This window comes from Pogoniulus pusillus, chromosome 16 (assembly GCF_015220805.1).
Source record: "Pogoniulus pusillus isolate bPogPus1 chromosome 16, bPogPus1.pri, whole genome shotgun sequence".
NCBI lineage: Eukaryota > Metazoa > Chordata > Aves > Piciformes > Lybiidae > Pogoniulus > Pogoniulus pusillus.
This window is the reverse complement of record NC_087279.1, coordinates 7,844,142-7,860,372: the sequence shown is the minus strand read 5'-3', so window position 1 is coordinate 7,860,372 and position 16,231 is coordinate 7,844,142. Positions and strand designations below refer to the sequence as shown.

Below are 16,231 nucleotides of genomic sequence, written 5' to 3'. Positions count from 1 at the left end.
ACCATTCTCTAACTCCACCAAGTCTGGCACTGAACTAGACACAGAGATGGCTGCAGATGTGGTTACTGCAGCAGACCTTAGGTTTTGCAAATATTTGACCTGTATCAGGAACAGTGTGACCTACAGGACCAGGGAAGGGACTGTCCTCTGTACTCAGCTCTTTTGAGGCCACTCCTTGACTACTGGGTTCAGTTTTGGGGCCCTCACTACAAGAAGGACAATGAGGGACTGGAGCAGGTCTAGAGAAGGGCAGCAAAGCTGGGGAAGTGTCTGGAGAAGAGGACTGGGGAGGAGCAGCTAAGGAACTGGTGGTACTTAGTCTGGAGAAGAGGAGGCTGAGGGGAGACCTCATTGCTCTCTACAACTCCCTGAAAGGAATATGGAGCTAGGTGGGGTTGGTCTCTTCTCCCTAGTAACAAGTGATGGGATAAGAGGAAATGGCCTCAAGTTGCACTAGAGGAGGGTTAAGTTGGACATAAGAAGAAAAGGGTTCTCAGACGCTGGAAGAGGCTGTCCAGAGTGGTGATTGAATCCCCATTCCTGAAGATGCTTAGGAGAGGCAGAGCTGTGGTGCTGAGGGCCATGGTTTAGGCCCAGCCTTGGCAGAGTTAGAGAATGGCTGGACTGGATGATCTTAAAGAGCTCTTCCAACCAAAGCGGCAATTCTATGATTCCCAGAGACAGACAGGATTTGTAGCTCAGGCTGAGGTTACCCCTGGCTGCTGCTTCTCCCTGGTTGTGTGCTCACATACCTTGTTTGTTTGGGCTTTGCTGCAGGTCACTGCTGATGCTCCATCTCTGTTGTCCTTTCTGGCTGATCGGAGAGCAAGTCCCCAGCACACTGCCTGCAGCGGTAAGGAACGAACAGCATCAATTCCTTGTTAGCTGTGGTGTTACACATGGGTCTTACCTACTTGGCTTGGTAGTCTGCTGGAAATAAACAGATCTACTTTGCAAACTGCTGACATTTATCCTTTTGTAGAGTGTAAGGATTTACTGTTTGATTAAGGAAGATGCCAGGCTGTTTTCTGTGGTGCCCAGTGATAGGACAAGGAACAACAGGTACAAGCTAGAACCCAGGAGGTTCCATCTCAACATGGGGAGAAACCTCTTTGGTGTGAGGGTGTTGGAACCTTGCAGCAGGCTGCCCAGAGAGGCTGTGGAGTCTCCTCTTGAGACTTTCAAAACCCACCTGTACATGTTCCTGTGTGACCCTGCTTTGTCAGGGGCTTTGGAATCAATGATCTCTAGAGGTCCCTTCCAACCCCCTAACATTCTGTGATTCTGTAACAAACCAACATCCTATAGATCTGAGACTGAAAACTAGAAAGTGCCCTGAGTTTTGTGTTTACACCAAGCTGCCCTTCACCCCTTTTCCTCCTTCCCTTTCTCCCAGCTATCCCTTGCTTCCTGGCTTGCAGAAAGAGCAGACAAACGTAGTTGTCTAATAATTAACAGAGTGGGAAAACTGCTCAGTGTTCCAAGGCAGGCAGCAGGAAGGAGGAACAGTCTCTAGAGAGGTCAAATTAGTGTGTATGCTGCCAGAATTAGAAAGGGGTAAACAGTGCCCCTCCTTGACTTCATCCCTGCTACTCAGTCAGCTCTGCACAGGCACTGCAAGAGGAGGCAGAGAGGAAGCACTGAAAGCCAGAGCATGTTGTACTGCATCCATCTGTGTAAATATTGTGTGGAGCTGATTTCAGACCCAGTAGAGTAACTCACAGCCTGCTGCTTCTGCAGCTACACGTTTACTAGGGAATCACATAGAATCACAGAGTTTGGGTTGGAAGGGACCTTAAGGATCAAATAGTTCAAACCACCTGCCATGGAGGTCTACTAGACCAGCTTGCTCAAGGTTCCATCCAGAACACTTTCAGGCTTGGAGCCTCCATAACTTCCCTGGGTAACCTGTTCCAGTGTTTCACCACCCCTATAGGAAAGAATTTCTACCTAATGTCTTATCTCAGTCCAGCTTCCTCCTGCTGTCACTCCGTGCCTTTGTAAAAAGTCCCTCTCCTATTTTCCTGTAGCCCCCTTCTAATCCTGGAGGGCTGCTCCTGGAGCCTTCTCTCCTGCAGGCTGAACAACCCCAACACTCCTCAGCCTGTCCCCACAGCAGAGATTCTCCATCCCTCAGATATCTTCATAGCACCATCTCTACACAGTGTTTAAATCCCTCCACCAGTGCTCTGGGCAGCCTGTTCCAGGGCTTGACAAGCCTTTCTGAGACAAAAAATTGTGCCTCATGTTCAACCTAAACCTCCTCTAGTGCAATTTGAGGCTATTTCCTCTTGTCCTATCAGTTGCTGCTAGGGAGAAGAGACCAATTCCACCTGGCTCCAGACTCCTTTCAGGGAGTCGTAGAGAGCAATGAGTTCTCCCCTCAGCCTCTTCTTCTCCAGACTAAACACCTCCAATTCTCTCAGTTGCTCCTTACCAGCCCTGTTCTCCAGAACCTTCCCCAGCTTTGTTGCCCTTCTCTGGACCTGCTCCAGCCCCTCAATGTACTTCTTGCAGTGAGGGTCACAAAACTGAACTCAGTATTCAAGATATAGTCTATAATCACTTCTCTGCTGAAATCCTACTGAATTCCTGCTGGTGAAGAACTGAAAGAACCTATCCAAATATTTGTATACAGAAAAATAGTACAAGTGCCACAGGCATGAAGATGCACTCAGTGCACTGGGATGCAGTCCCAAGAGACATATCTTAGAAAGCCTCAGAGCCATGTAGTGTCCACACAGAAAAGAACTGCAGTGAAAGATGTCCCTTTTGGTTTTCCTCACCACCTTCCACACTACTAACACAGCTAGAGCAAAACAAAAACATGTTTTTCAACCACCTCAGTGTGTAAGGAGCAGCTCATTTCTTGATTCCACAGGAGATTACTTGGAGAAAGGCCACGCTGCTCACACCAGGATGGTAATAACCCTCCCTCCTTTCTGAGCCTAATAGGCTGCTCATCAGTGCAAGCCAGTCAATGGCCAGCAATTAGCACCCTCCTCATTTAGCTACTGTGATTACACTAGTTCTTCTGTTAGTGCTGCATTAATTGCAGCTTGTATCGTCTTGATTCGGCATGTTTGGTGCTTCAGAGCAGCAACAGGGGGTGGAGGCATTTCCTGCTTCCCTAAGTGCTAGAAAACCTGGAAAAAACCTCACTAACACAGAATCACGGAACCACAGAATGCTAGGGGTTGGAAGGCACCTCCAGAGATCATATAGGCCAAGCCCCTGCCAAAGCAGGGTCACCTAGGGCAGGTCACACAGGAATGTATCCAGATGGGTCTTGAAAGCTTCGAGACTCCACAACCTCTCTGGGCAGCCTGCTCCACGGCTCCAGCATCCTCATACCAAAGCAGTTTCTCCTCTTGTTGAGGCTGAACCTCCTGGGTTCCAGTTTGTACCTGGTTTGTTCCTTGACTTCTCACTGGATACCACTGAAAAGTGCCTGGCCACTTCATCTTGGCACCCATCCCTCAGATATTTATACACCTTGATAAGATCTCTTCTCAGGCTGCCCTTCTCCAGGCTCAACAGCCCCATGCTCCATTTCAGTTCTTCCTTCAGCACCCACTCTCTGGCTGAGTGCTGTGGTGCAGGGCCATGATCTCACAAGCTGCCTGGCCACCTTTAACTACATTTGGCCACCTCTCTTTTCTTGTGATCATTACACCACCATCATCCAGCAGCCATAACACCTCTTTAGCAATGCCAGTCATAAGGAGCTGGGTTGTGGTAGCTGCCTGCTTGCCAGAAGGAGTGATTCAAACCACTGATACGAATTCCTGATGCTTAATACAGGCTGAGTGCTGCTTATCTGCTCGTCCACCTCTCAGCTGTGCTGTGGTACTTGAGAAGAAATAAAATGTCCCATCTAGTTATGCAGGACAGCCTGATCTAAATGTGTAAACACCTCCTGGTGCCACTAAGGAATTTCATCTGGAAGACCTTTGACCCTGAAGGAGAGTTTCTAAATCATTCTGAGCTTAGCACACTTCCTTAGGAGGAGGAGAAAATTCTTTGGTGTGAGGATGCTGGAGCTCTGGAGCAGGCTGCCCAGAGAGGTGGAGTCTCCTTCTCTAGAGACTTTCAAGCCCCATCTGGAAGTTTCCTGCGTGACCTGCCCTGAATGAGGTGATCCTGCTTTGGCAGGGTGGTTGGACTTGATGATCTCTGGAGGTCTCTTCCAACCCCTAACACTCTGTGATTCTATGATCTCATTGTACTAAACCCAATTTTATCTCTTTGGGTATTGACTTGCAGATGTTTACAGTATGTGAGTGCAACTGAAGTCCTAGAGCTTCCTTCACTGGTCCTCAGCTGCAGGCATGAAGCCGAGTCCCATCAGTATAGCTGAAATGGGTGTTTGAAGCCTGGACTGGAGAAAGCCTTGTTGGGATTGGTATAATGGGAGCTGTGCAGTTGGAACATTGCAGACACTGAAGGCACAAGGAGCTGGTTGGTGGTGGTTAGTGGTGTCATGCTCCATTGTTTTAAACACTGGGCATTTCAGATGGATGTCATCCAGTGAGGCAGAAGGGTTTAGGCTAGTGAGAGGGAGGATAAGCCTGTGAGGAGAATAATGGAGACTTGTAGGAGTATTCAGGCCTTGGGTTTGCAGCTGCTCTGAGCAACAGCAAGGGCAGAGAGGCAGATCTGTTTCCCAGCTGAAAGAGCACAGACCTTTTTCTGCTCTGCTGGATCACAGCAATCAATAACTTCACTTTTTCAGCACAGCACAGAAGCGAATGCCTGATCTCGGTCGTGTCACTACATGGCAGATCAAAGCCCTTAGGATCCAAGGATTACAGTAGCAGAGGCTCTCCAAATATTCTTTTCTGATTGGAAAACAGTAATGAAGATTTGAGAAGAAATTCAAGTACTGAGTTGCTATAAAACTGTTTTCCAGACACATCATTCCCAACGTAAATGAAGCCTTCCTTTTCTGTATGTTACTTTCAAACCTTTTCATCCCAGATTTTATCTGTAGCACCTTTCTTCATGTTACCTGGTTCCAAAGACTCAGCTGAAAGCAAACTGTTTGTGGGGTGGCTCTTATTTCAGCCCCTTAAGGAAGGATGTTTTGCATCTCAGCTGAAACAAGAGGAGCTGATCTGCACACTGCTTTTTGGAGTTTCTTTCCTTACAGAGGACAGGCTGTGGGGACAAGAGCTGGGGTTGTGCAGCCTGGAGAAGAGGAAGCTCTTGGGAGACCTAACAGCAGCATCCCAGTACTTGAGTGAGGCCTACAAGAAGGATGGAGAGAGACTGTTTGCAAAGGCCTGCAGTGACAGGACTAGGAGCAACAGCTTCAAACAAGAGCAGAGCAGATTTGGATTGTATGTTAAGAACAAGTTCTCTACTATGAGGGTGGTGGAACACTGGGACAGGTTGCCCAGGGAAGTGGTTGAAGCCCCATCCCTGGAGATATTCAAGGTGAGGTTTGACAGGGCTCTGGGCAACCTGATCTAGTGGAGGATGTCCCTGCTGACTGCAAGGGGGTTGACCTTCAGAGGTCCCTTCCAACCTAGACCATTCTATGATTCCATGAGACTTTGGAGGTAGCTCAACTGCTTGCCTACAGAGGAGGAGGATTAACTGCACACCAGGCTTGACCAAACCTACTGGGATCATTGCAACATGCATTATTGCAGCTCTAGGCAGTAAATGGAAAGTTCTAGAAAGTTAAAGTAATGCCATAAGTTGCATCAGCTCTTCACTTGGCATCATCCTGCTTCAGCTGGGTGGCTGAGGTGACCTCAAGGTTCTGTCACAAACACAGATTATGAATGACTGGATCCACAGTCCTGATTTTCATGGTTTCATAAATTTCCCCCCACTGACTTTTGTCTCAAACTTCACTGTTTTTTGATATGGAAGAATCACAGAATGGCAGAGGTTGGAAAGGACCTCCAGAGATCATCGACTCCAACCCTCTGCCAAAGTAGAAACCCATTCATCATGTTTCAGTCACTTCACCATGATGGGTCAGCAGGACTAAGAGGTCATTTACTGTTCTATGGGATATTGAGAAGCTGATGAAGGACAGGGCATTATCTGAGTCAGTTTCAAACTGGAACCTTGTTAGAATCACAGACTGGTTAGGGTTGGAAGGGACTTTAAAGATCATCTAGTTCCAACCCCCAGCCATGGGTAGGGACACCTTTACGCTAGACCAACTTGCCCAGGGTCCCCTACAGCCTGGCTTTGAGCACCTCTAGGCTTGAAGTCTTCCATAACTTCCCTGGTCAACCTGTTCCAGTGTCTCACCACCCTTACAGGAAAGAATTTCTACCTAATGTCTTATCTCAGTCCAGCTTCCTCCAGTTTGAAGCCACCACCCTCCTGCTGTCACTCCATGCCTTTGTAAAAAGTCCCTCTCCTGCTTTCCTATAGCCCCCTTCTAATCCTGGAAGGCTGCTCTGAGGTCTCCCTGGAGCCTTCTCTTCTGGAGGCTAAACAAGCCAAACTCTCCCAGCCTGGCCTCACAGCAGAGGGCTTCCAGCCCTCCCAGCTTTGCTGTGGCCTCCTCTGGCCCTGCTTCAACAGGTACCTGTCTCTGCAGTGCTGAGGACTCCAGAGCTGGCCCCAGTCCTGCAGCAGGGGTCTCATAACAGCAGAGAACATAGAGGAATAAAGCATTTCTCTGTGGAAGGCAGCCTGTCCTCCCAGAGGTGCTTCTTGTGATTTCCAACAGAAGAATGATGATGAAGAGAATGTTAAAGAGGCCAGAGCTTGAGAGTGACTAAGTTGCTTGTTACTTATTCCAACAATGATGTGCCTATGCTTTCAAGCACACAGCAATTAATAAACTGCCCTGCCACGGGAGCCCAGCATCATCCATAATGTTGTCAAAACCATTCCAGTTGCACTTTGTCTCAGCAGAAATGGTCTAAGGAGAATACATTCCCTTTGCCTTGGGAAAAGAGAGCTCTCAGTGGAGAACTAAGAGCAGTGCAGTGCACGAGCTGGGCTGTAATTCATCTCTTAGAGGCAGAGATGCTGTGCTAAGGGACATGGTTTAGCACTTGTTAAGAGTCAGAGAGTTGTTGACTTGATGGTCCAAAAGGTTTTTTCCCAACTAGAACAAGGCTGTGATTCTATTTTCTCACTTTTATGGTGCATCTGGGGCTTCATTTTGAAGGATTCCAAGAAGTGTAGTGAAGGCTGGATTGTGTATGGTCTGTACATCCCTTCTGCTTGAGCCCTGGGTCATCTTAGAATCCTAGAATGGTCTGGGTTGGAAGGTGAAAAAATGAATGACTGAACAAACTTTGCATGTGCAGAAGTTTAGATGTGAGTGGTCAGTGGAAAAGCACATGGAGAATAAAACAAACATTTCCAACACCTAGCAAATACAGAAGATAGTCTCTAAGTTTATTTTTAGGTAAGTTTCAAAGTTCATTTGAATGAAAGGGAAATAACAACATGTTGTATCTGGTTAACCAAACAGCATCCAAACTGTAATTAAGCCTCAAGGAATAAAAGGTAGATCTGCTGAACAAAGGGCCAGAACAAAAAATAACTGTTAATTAAAAGATAATGCCAAAGGGATAGAATGTTTTCCTGGGATAACAGCCTCTGGCTGATAAGTAAATACCAAGGTGAAGTCCAGGCATCCATCAAACTTGAACGCCAAGCCAAAGGCAGTGTGGTGTGAGAAGGAAGACATTTATCTGGAGCTCTCATAAAGAGACATTCCTCCTCATGAAGCAAGAGTACATTTATCCTTGGTTTGATAGATATTGCTGCCATTGACTGACCATTCCTCACGATGGCATTATTGATTTAGCTGTTTGACTGCAGGAGAAATGATTTTTTTATATATTCAAGCAGGATTAGTACAGCACACTGAGAAACTGGCTTTTGACTGGACACTAGTCTATTTCTCTTGTGTGTCTGAATTTAGGGGTGGTTTTGGCGAGGTGAATCTTGAGCTGACAAGATGAATCACAGAATCATCGTAGAATCACAGAATGGCTTAGGTTGGAAGGGACCTCAGAGATCATCTACTCCAAGCCCCCTGCCATGGGCAGGGATGCCTCTCAACTAGACTTGGATGCTCAGGGCCTCATCCAGTGTGGCCTTGGCAGCACTTCCACGGAGGAGGCATCCCCATCCTCCTTGGGCAGCCTATTCCAGAGTCTCACCACCCTCATATTGAAAACCTTCTTCCTCAGATCCAGTCTAACCCTGCTCTCCCTCAGCTTCAAACCATTCCCCAGCCTTGTCTCCAGACACCCTTATGAAAAACACCTCTGCAGCCTTCGTCTAGGGTCAATTCAGGCACTGGAAGGCAGCTCTGAGCTCCCCCTGGAATATTCTCTTCTCCAGACTGAACAACCCCAGCTCCCTCAGCCTGTCCTCCTAGCAGAGCTGCTCCAGCCCTTGGCTCACCTTTGTGGCCTCCTTTGGACCTGCTCCAGCGGTTCTGTGAGTGGGAGTTCTGCTGCTCAGGGGGGGCAGTATCACTCTTTCACCTTTGTTTCCCTCGTTCTGCTGCTGCCCCGATAGGTCTCTTCACCTACATGTATCCTGTTCGTTTTGTTGTATAATGAAAGTTGTATTTTCCTATCCGGAGCTAGTTTGAACGGTACTGTTTTGAGTCCTTTGGCCATAAATCGCAGCAGCAGCAGCTGATGTCTGACTGCTGCAGCTGTTCTTCTATCTCCCATCGCATTACAGAACGGCAGTACTGTTCCGGCTCGAAAAGACCCTTAAAATCATCGAGTGCAAGCATTACCGAGCCCTGCCATGCCTGGTGCCGAACCCCGTCCCTCAGCAGCACATCTCTGCACCGCTGTGCCCAGCAGCTTCTCGGTGATCTCGTGTCATGCCGCACCTCACCGAGCGCCCCAGGATCCGCTCATGGCAGCGCTAAACGTCTCCCCAGAACCCTAACTGCGCTTTCTCCTGCTCAGCAGCACCGCGGCCAAGGCCCCAGCGCCCCAGCCCCGCTCTGCCCTGCGCCGGGCGCCGGGGCTGCCCCGTTTCCCTCCGCAGGGGGCTGGGCACCGGGCGCGGCGGGCAGCGGTCCCCTCCGGGCGGGCTCGGCTGCGAGCGCAGGGCCTGCTGCCCCCTCCGCGGGGAGCTCGGCCGCAGCCCGGGGCCGGCGGCTGCTCGCCCAGCGCATCTCTCCGCCCCGCGGCGGGGCGGGGCTGGGCTGCCGGCGCTGTCGGTGCGGGGCCGATCCGCACCGTGCGCGGCCTGGCCAGCGCGCCCGCGGAGGGCGGGCGGATGTGAGTATCTCGCCGGCACAGCGCCGGGGACGCGGACGGGGACAGGCACAGGGACGGGCACGGGCGCGGCGCTGGCGGGTGGGAGGCGTTTCTCGGGGAGGCGGGGGGGGCCTAGGCCTGGCCTGGCGGAGGCCTTCCCGGTTCCGAGGCCCGGGGCCAGGCCCGCCAGGTGCGCCCGGCGGACTGTGAGGGACTGCGGCCTGAAGCTGCGGCAGCGCCGCTTCGCCCCCGCCCTCCCCGGGCCCGGCCGGCCCCCGCCGCGCCCCGCCCCGCCGGCGGCAGGTGGGTGGGCTCGGCACCTGCTCCGCGGCCGGCCCGAGCCCTGAGGCATCCCCACGGCTGCCCCCGGCAGATGTCCCCTTCCTTCAGCCCTCGCAGGACTAGGGCTGTGCCGAGGAACTGAGGGGATCCGGAGCGGCAGAGCACAGCCCGTGGTACAAACGGAGCCCTTCACTGTGGGGTGGGACGGGGGAAACATCCAGGAGCTGTGGCTCTGTCTGTGGGTGGTGTGTGGGGATGGAAGCAGCAGGCTCTGGTGAACAGCCTCTATTGTATTCGAGGAGGTTTGGCTTGGTTTGTTTTGAGCTGGGCTTTTAAAGGGTGGTTTTGACCGTGTCGAGGCTGGAAATAAGAGCGTTTGTGTTTGGATTGTTCACCTGACAAAAGACTCTTCTGTCTCCAGAAGCCTTTTGCTGATTTGGGGTGAGGGAGAGAGCTGTCAGCATCAGTGAGGAACACTGGGGCTGGGGCAGAGGAGGGAGGCTTCAGCTGGTGGGATGGGCTGAGTGTGAGCACAGCATCACCTTTGGACTCAGGCCTTTTGACCCCTGTATGCACAGAGTGTGTGTAAATGCGGGGCACAGCACTGCTCACCCCTTCTGTGAGCAGCTTGTAAAGGAGGGCTCTGAGCTGGCTCTGCTGTCCCTGCTTGTGCTTGGAGAACACATGGAGGGCAGGTAAAGGAAAGTGTTACGGGCATGAGATCTGTCCTGTGGTTGTATGCTTCAGACCCAAGCCTCTTCACTTGTGCTGAGCTGGGCACAAAATAATCTGCTGCTCCTAGGAAAGGATCCTAGAAGTGTTTCCAGCCACGTGTGTTAGAAGCATCATGTGTCTGAGCAGCACGGTTTGGGTTTTTCAGTTGTGTGTTTCAGACTTCAAAATACCATCCAGTAATACACGTGTGGAAGATTATTTGTGTGGAAAACCAGCTGCACTTTCTGAGCTAGAAGTGCTGCTTGGAAAGATGAGGGGAGAGGGACAAATGTTTCCATTAATTAATGTGTGCAGAACTCAGTAATGTACACTCATTCCTTTTTTACCCCCCCACTACTGGTTAATTTAGTGTAACTGTACTGGATGAAGTGAAGGATGTTACTGTCCCTGACCCTGATGCTGAAGTTCCAATCCCTCACTGGAAGCAGCCTCTTCAGGATTCATTCTTATGGGAGAACTGGTATTAGTAAGGACTGGTACTGGTCATGTGGGATTTGAGTGAAGAACTTTGTAACTAGTTGCTAAAGGTGGTGACTGGTTTGTGGTTTGTTCTTTTTTGTTTTGCTTTCCAAGGCCTCACAGGACTGAGCTGTATGAGGATCCACCATCAGCATGCTGGCCTATCGTCTATTCTCCAGACTACAACATCACCTTCATGGGACTTGAGAAACTGCATCCATTTGATGCAGGGAAATGGGGAAAAGTAATCAATTTCCTGAAAGGTAAAATACCAGGAGGTACCTTGTAGGCCAGCAGAAATGACACAGTTAGAGCATACTTAACTAATTGCAGCTCAAAGACTGTGTGTCTTTGTTGCTGTTTGTGTAGGCTTAAGCTCTATTCTTTAATCACACTTGGACTGCTTTAAATATTTTCTATATTTAAAACTTAGATAAATCCTAAATCTTAGCCCCTTACATTGCTGGTAGGATTTCTGAGGCAGTTTGAGTGTCCTGTGTTGCTGAAGGTCATGTCCATGAAGTATTTAAAAGATGCAGTCATAGTGTTAACACAGACATCTTGACCTGGGCTCTTTGGTTTGTTTCACAGTCCTTTGAAAATGTCTTTTCCAGCCCCCTCCTCTAAACAAACTGTTTTCAGCTCAGTCATGGTGTTTGTGCACAGTGAAACTCCTGAAGTGAGGGTGAAGATTCCAGCTCATCAAATGATTTGCTCACCCTGAGGTGTGAATAATACTTGTCAGAGTAACTAATTTGGTTCATTTCAGCCTGGTCCAAAGCTTGGCAAGGCTGTGAGTGAACTGGAGGAAGGAGAAACGTGAGCATAAACCACCTTAAAACATTTCTGGAGTGGGCAAGATCTAATTGCTTGGCCTTTATAAGCAGGCACTTTGGTGTGGGGCATTTGAAAGCTGTTTCCACCTCTGAAGTGAGTACCAGAATCTTAACTTTCAGCCTAGCCTGATTTAGGTGCAGGATGCTACAGCCTAGTTCAGCTCCCTGTGTTTTGATACTCAACAGTTTTTTAATGGTTCAGACACTTTCTTTCTGTTCTTAATGCATGAGAACAGTGTTTTCTTTAAGTGTCCTCTGAGGATAGCTGCTGTTTGCAGTCCCAGTTTCTTTCCTTCGAGAATGCAGCCTGGGTCTGAAACAGAACAGGCTTCAGTTTCCTCACAGTGAACAGAAAATGCTTCCTGTTAGCTGCAAGCTGACAAGCAGTTGGACTTGCACGACCTGAACTGCAGTTTGAGAGCACCGTGTGTAGCTTCCATTGCTTTACACCTGGTGTAGCAAGAACTGGGCTGTTCCCTGTGGCTTGTGAAACCACAAGTGTTACCAACTGGCTTGCTGTGGGCTGTGGCTTAGTTATTCAACTGCAAATGTGCTGGCAAAGCTGAAAGAGGCATGCAGCTTGTATCAATCCATCGTGCCATGGTCTACTTGACTGGATAGGGCTGGGGGAATAGGTTGGACTGGATGATCTTGGAGGTCTCTTCCAACCTGGTTGATTCTATAGTTCATCAATCCCACGGCAGCATTCTGATAATGACTGGGAAGAGCTTTGAGATGCCTCTGGTGATAAGCAGAACTTACTGTGATGGTGCTTAAACACATTGGAAGATGTAGACAGAGATACATTGAGGAGATACAAATCACAAGATCACAGGATGCTAGGGGTTGGAAGGGACCTCTGGAGATCTTCCAGTCCAACCCCGCCACAGAGCAGGACCAGAGAATCTAGCACAGGTCGTCCAGGAACACATCCAGATCCTGACAGTAAAGAGGTTCTTCCTCATGTTGAGGTCAAACTTCCTGTGCTGCATTTTCCATCCATTGCCCCTCATCCTATCCCAGGGCAAAAGTGAGCAGACTGCCATGTCCCTTCCTTCCTGACCCCCAGCCCTCAGATGTTTATAGACATTGACTAGATCCCCTCTCAGTCTTCTCCTCTCCAGACTTGGCATCTCTTCATCTACAGCTTACTCATCAAGTTGAAATTAAAAGGCTTTTTCTCTTGCCAAGACAAAGGTTACCAGAGAACCAGGCCCCTTCTGTTTATGTGGTCCTAAGGACTCCTTCAACTGGTGATCTTTTGCAGTTAACTCTTCCCCTTTCTGACTTGAGGCATTCTTGACTGAGTTTAAACCAATTCTCTATTCCAGACCAGAATTTTGAATCTTCTCTCCAATAACCTTAAATAATTAAGCCATGGATGCCATAACCATTTTCTTCGTGAATCAAAATCCTTGATTAACCTTTGATCAACCTTGAAACCTTTTTGCTCCTCTTCTGAGTAGATGCCTTTCCTCTGCCTCTTTGCTGTGTGACATGTCCACTCTTCACTCTCAGTCCTTCACAGAAAACAAGTTTGCCAAATCATTTTTCTTTCTTTGTTATGTGAAAAGGAGCTATAGGATACCTCCAGGGATATAAACCCCCTGTGGTTTGGTTTTCTCTGGCTCTGCAGCAACTCCTGACCCTACACTGTCCCCTGTCATCCTCTAGAAGATCACCAGTGCAAATCTTTTGCCATCTCCCTCTTGCAGAAGGAAGCTGCTGGCAATTTGGCTTCTCTGTCTGACACCAATGAGTGCACGAAATGTTTCTCAAGCCTCAGTCAGGAGAAACATAAGCTTGCCAAAACAAATATTGTTGCAGGTGCTGCTCTTGTATAACACTTCAGAACAAAATCTCTCACGTTTCTGAGTTGTTTCTGCCTCTTCCAAGTGTAAAATTGGAGAGGAGGCACAGTCTTGGAAGGCTGCAGCCATGCAGCAATTGAATCTCAGAAGTGTGTGTGGGAAGCTCCGCCTGATGCCTTATCTTAGCAAAGCAGCATTGCTTTTCTGCACTGCTTGGCTTTTTCAGTTGACCCTAACTTGAGCTTTCTGGTGACTATAGCCCAGATGTATGTATTCACACCCAGACCTCTGCAGTCAAACCTATTCTCTTTGGTTGCATTCTGAATTCTTGGGGTGAGGTTTCATACCTTGCTCTTGGAAAATGAGAGTTTAAGTAAATTATCTTTGTTCCCTGAGGGGAAGAATTAATGGCTGGTCCTTGGTATGAGGCAGAAGTATCCTCATTAGGCCTAAGTGTTCACTTCCATGAGCATTCAAGCAGTTTTGGGGAATTATGATTATTTAATACTCTGATTTAAGGAACTAAAGACTAGGCCAGCTGTGGAGTGTCTTAAAGAATGGTGAATATTTGATGGTAAGACAATTCCCCACTGTATCAAGCCCTGGCCTGTAAGGAGTCTCGTGACTCTTCAGTGTGCCCATCCTCTGTCACCACCTGTCTTGTCTTTCAGTTTAAACAATTCCCATGCTTACCCTCACAGCTTTCTGTAAGCAGGATTTTCCAGAGACTCATCACCTTAACACCTGAGCTGTTCAGAGGGCATTTGTACCGCTGAGCAAACAAAAGTTGTTCCAGTGACTTGCATGTCAAATGAAGTTATACATCAGGGCCAGTGTAGCTCCTTTGGCAGAATGCACTACAGGCAGGGAAGAAATGGTATGCAATGCCAACTGTTATTTCTTTCCCCTTCCAGAAGAAAAGCTAATTGCAGATGACTTGATTGTACAGGCACGGGAAGCTGCTGATGAAGATCTCTTGGTTGTTCACACGAGACGCTACCTTAATAAATTAAAGGTGCTGTACTTCATGTGTTTTTCAACAAGCTGTCTACAATTCCTGTTCAAGGCAACACATATCCTGCTAGATTTGTTATGGAACCAGCTTTTACAGAATGGGCTATTTGATAACATTATCACTGAGAGAAAACACAGAACTAACAGCAATTTGACACTCTAGAGGAGAAAGAGGATCTACCAGCTACTATTTAGGTGACCTGAAATGACATTCTAGCAGAGTTAAGTGGACATAAGGAACATTTTTAATGTTTGGGATGTAAATAATACTCTCCTCAGTACTAGGGTTTTAATCCTCAGTGTTAGTTTGGATTTAGTCTAGTAAAATACAGTGCTCAAATTGAAGACACATTGGGGAGCACAAAAATGGGAGTACTTCAGTGGATGGGTTTTAATGCAAGGGTTGCTTTATGCTTTGGTGTTTAGTTAGTCTCAAAAGAGCATCCATGTAAGGATTATGTTGTCAGTTTGTTGCAGGGGGAAGTACTGGCCTCATAGAATCATAGGGTCACAGAATGGTTTGGGTTGGAAGGGATCTTAAAGATCATCTGGTTTCATACTTAGATGCTGCCTGTGTTGATGGAGTATGGAGAGAGAGGAAAGATAATGCCGGGGCATAACCTGGCCTGTTAGCTGTGTGTGCAGGTCTTCTCATGCCAAATAATAAATTCACAGGAGATAAAGAGCACTCTTTGGGTATTTCTAAATGAAACATCCAATTGTTAAGCTTCAGTGTAACCTGAAAGGTGTGAGATTTTTGTTTCTGTATGCACTCAGCCATCTGTAGGTGGAGTTGGGTAGCTGATGAGGGCAGGTGAGGTTTTTATTTTGCAACACTTGGAGGGCAGAGGAGGGATTTCTATGAGAAATTTCATCATTCAGAAGAAGTTACTCTGAGTCATTGCCCTTCAATAGTGAAGGAGTCCTTGTATTGCTATTTCTGGAATGTTTCATTTTCTCTGTGTAAGGATTCTGTTATTTGTGTGAACTTTCTCACTCCAACTCCTTTCCTGGGTTCTCTTAAGCTGCTTCTCTCTGTGCTATAAAGTTACATGCAATTTCATACGTCATTAGATTTGATTTTTATTGCAGCTGTTCTTGATAGTGAGCTTTTAATTCCACAGAACCACCTACCTCTTTTTACTGAAGCACTTCTTTGAAGCAGGGTGTGAGGTGCATAGCTCAGATAGAATATCATCATCATCATCATTTTAGTCCCTGCAGGGTGGTTTCAGAGGGACTTGTCTGTGTAAGCTGTGTCTTGGGGTTCAAAACCAGTACTGTCCTGTGCATTCAAATGTGTATCTCTCCTTCCCCTTTTCTTGAGAGAGTATTTCTTGCAACTGTAGAAACTGGAATCACAGAATGGTAGGGCTTGGAAGGGACCTCCAGAGATTGTTGAGTCCAGCTCCCCTGCCAGAGCAGGATCAACTGGGGCAGATCACACAGGAACACATCCGGATGGGTTTTGAGAGGAGACTCCACAATATCTCTGGGCAACCTGCTCCAGGACTCCTTGCATGCTGGCCACTGAAGAAGAGCAAGAAGCAGTTGACTCCAATGATTCCTCAACTTGCTCCTGAAGATGCCATCCATGGGATGCAATTCCTTATTGGGCAGTTGAGAGTCACCTGTCCTGTCTGCTTCTCCCTTCAGGTGCCACCTCTGACTTCCTGCACCCCAAAGTGAAGCACAAGATGTGACAGTGCCCTTGACCTGCCCAGGAGTGATTCTAAGTGAGAGCCCTTGTCTGGAACTCTCCCCATCTGTTTCTCCCTGCTAGAAGCAGCCCTTGTCTATGCAAACCTGCCCTGGACTTCAGAAAGTGCCTTGCTGAGCAGAGGCTGAGCTGAGAAGTCACATCCTTGACCAG

General features: G+C 48.2%; 1 protein-coding gene across 6 annotated transcripts in view; it reads left to right on the top strand.

Annotated features, from left to right (window-relative positions):
- The window catches only part of HDAC11 (histone deacetylase 11), a 54,711-nt gene that overhangs the window by 16,492 nt on the left and 21,988 nt on the right, over positions 1-16,231 (top strand). For 4 of the 6 annotated variants that reach the window (XM_064156306.1, XM_064156307.1, XM_064156304.1 and 1 more), the window contains exons 3-5: positions 778-853; positions 10,812-10,960; positions 14,259-14,359. In XM_064156306.1, the coding sequence (XP_064012376.1) occupies positions 10,894-10,960; positions 14,259-14,359 (168 nt within the window). In that variant the 5' untranslated portion in view covers positions 778-853; positions 10,812-10,893. Of the gene's footprint in view, positions 1-777; positions 854-9,156; positions 9,243-9,553; positions 9,677-10,811; positions 10,961-14,258; positions 14,360-16,231 lie in introns of those variants that run through there. The other 2 variants (XM_064156303.1, XM_064156308.1) reach the window with 2 other exon arrangements.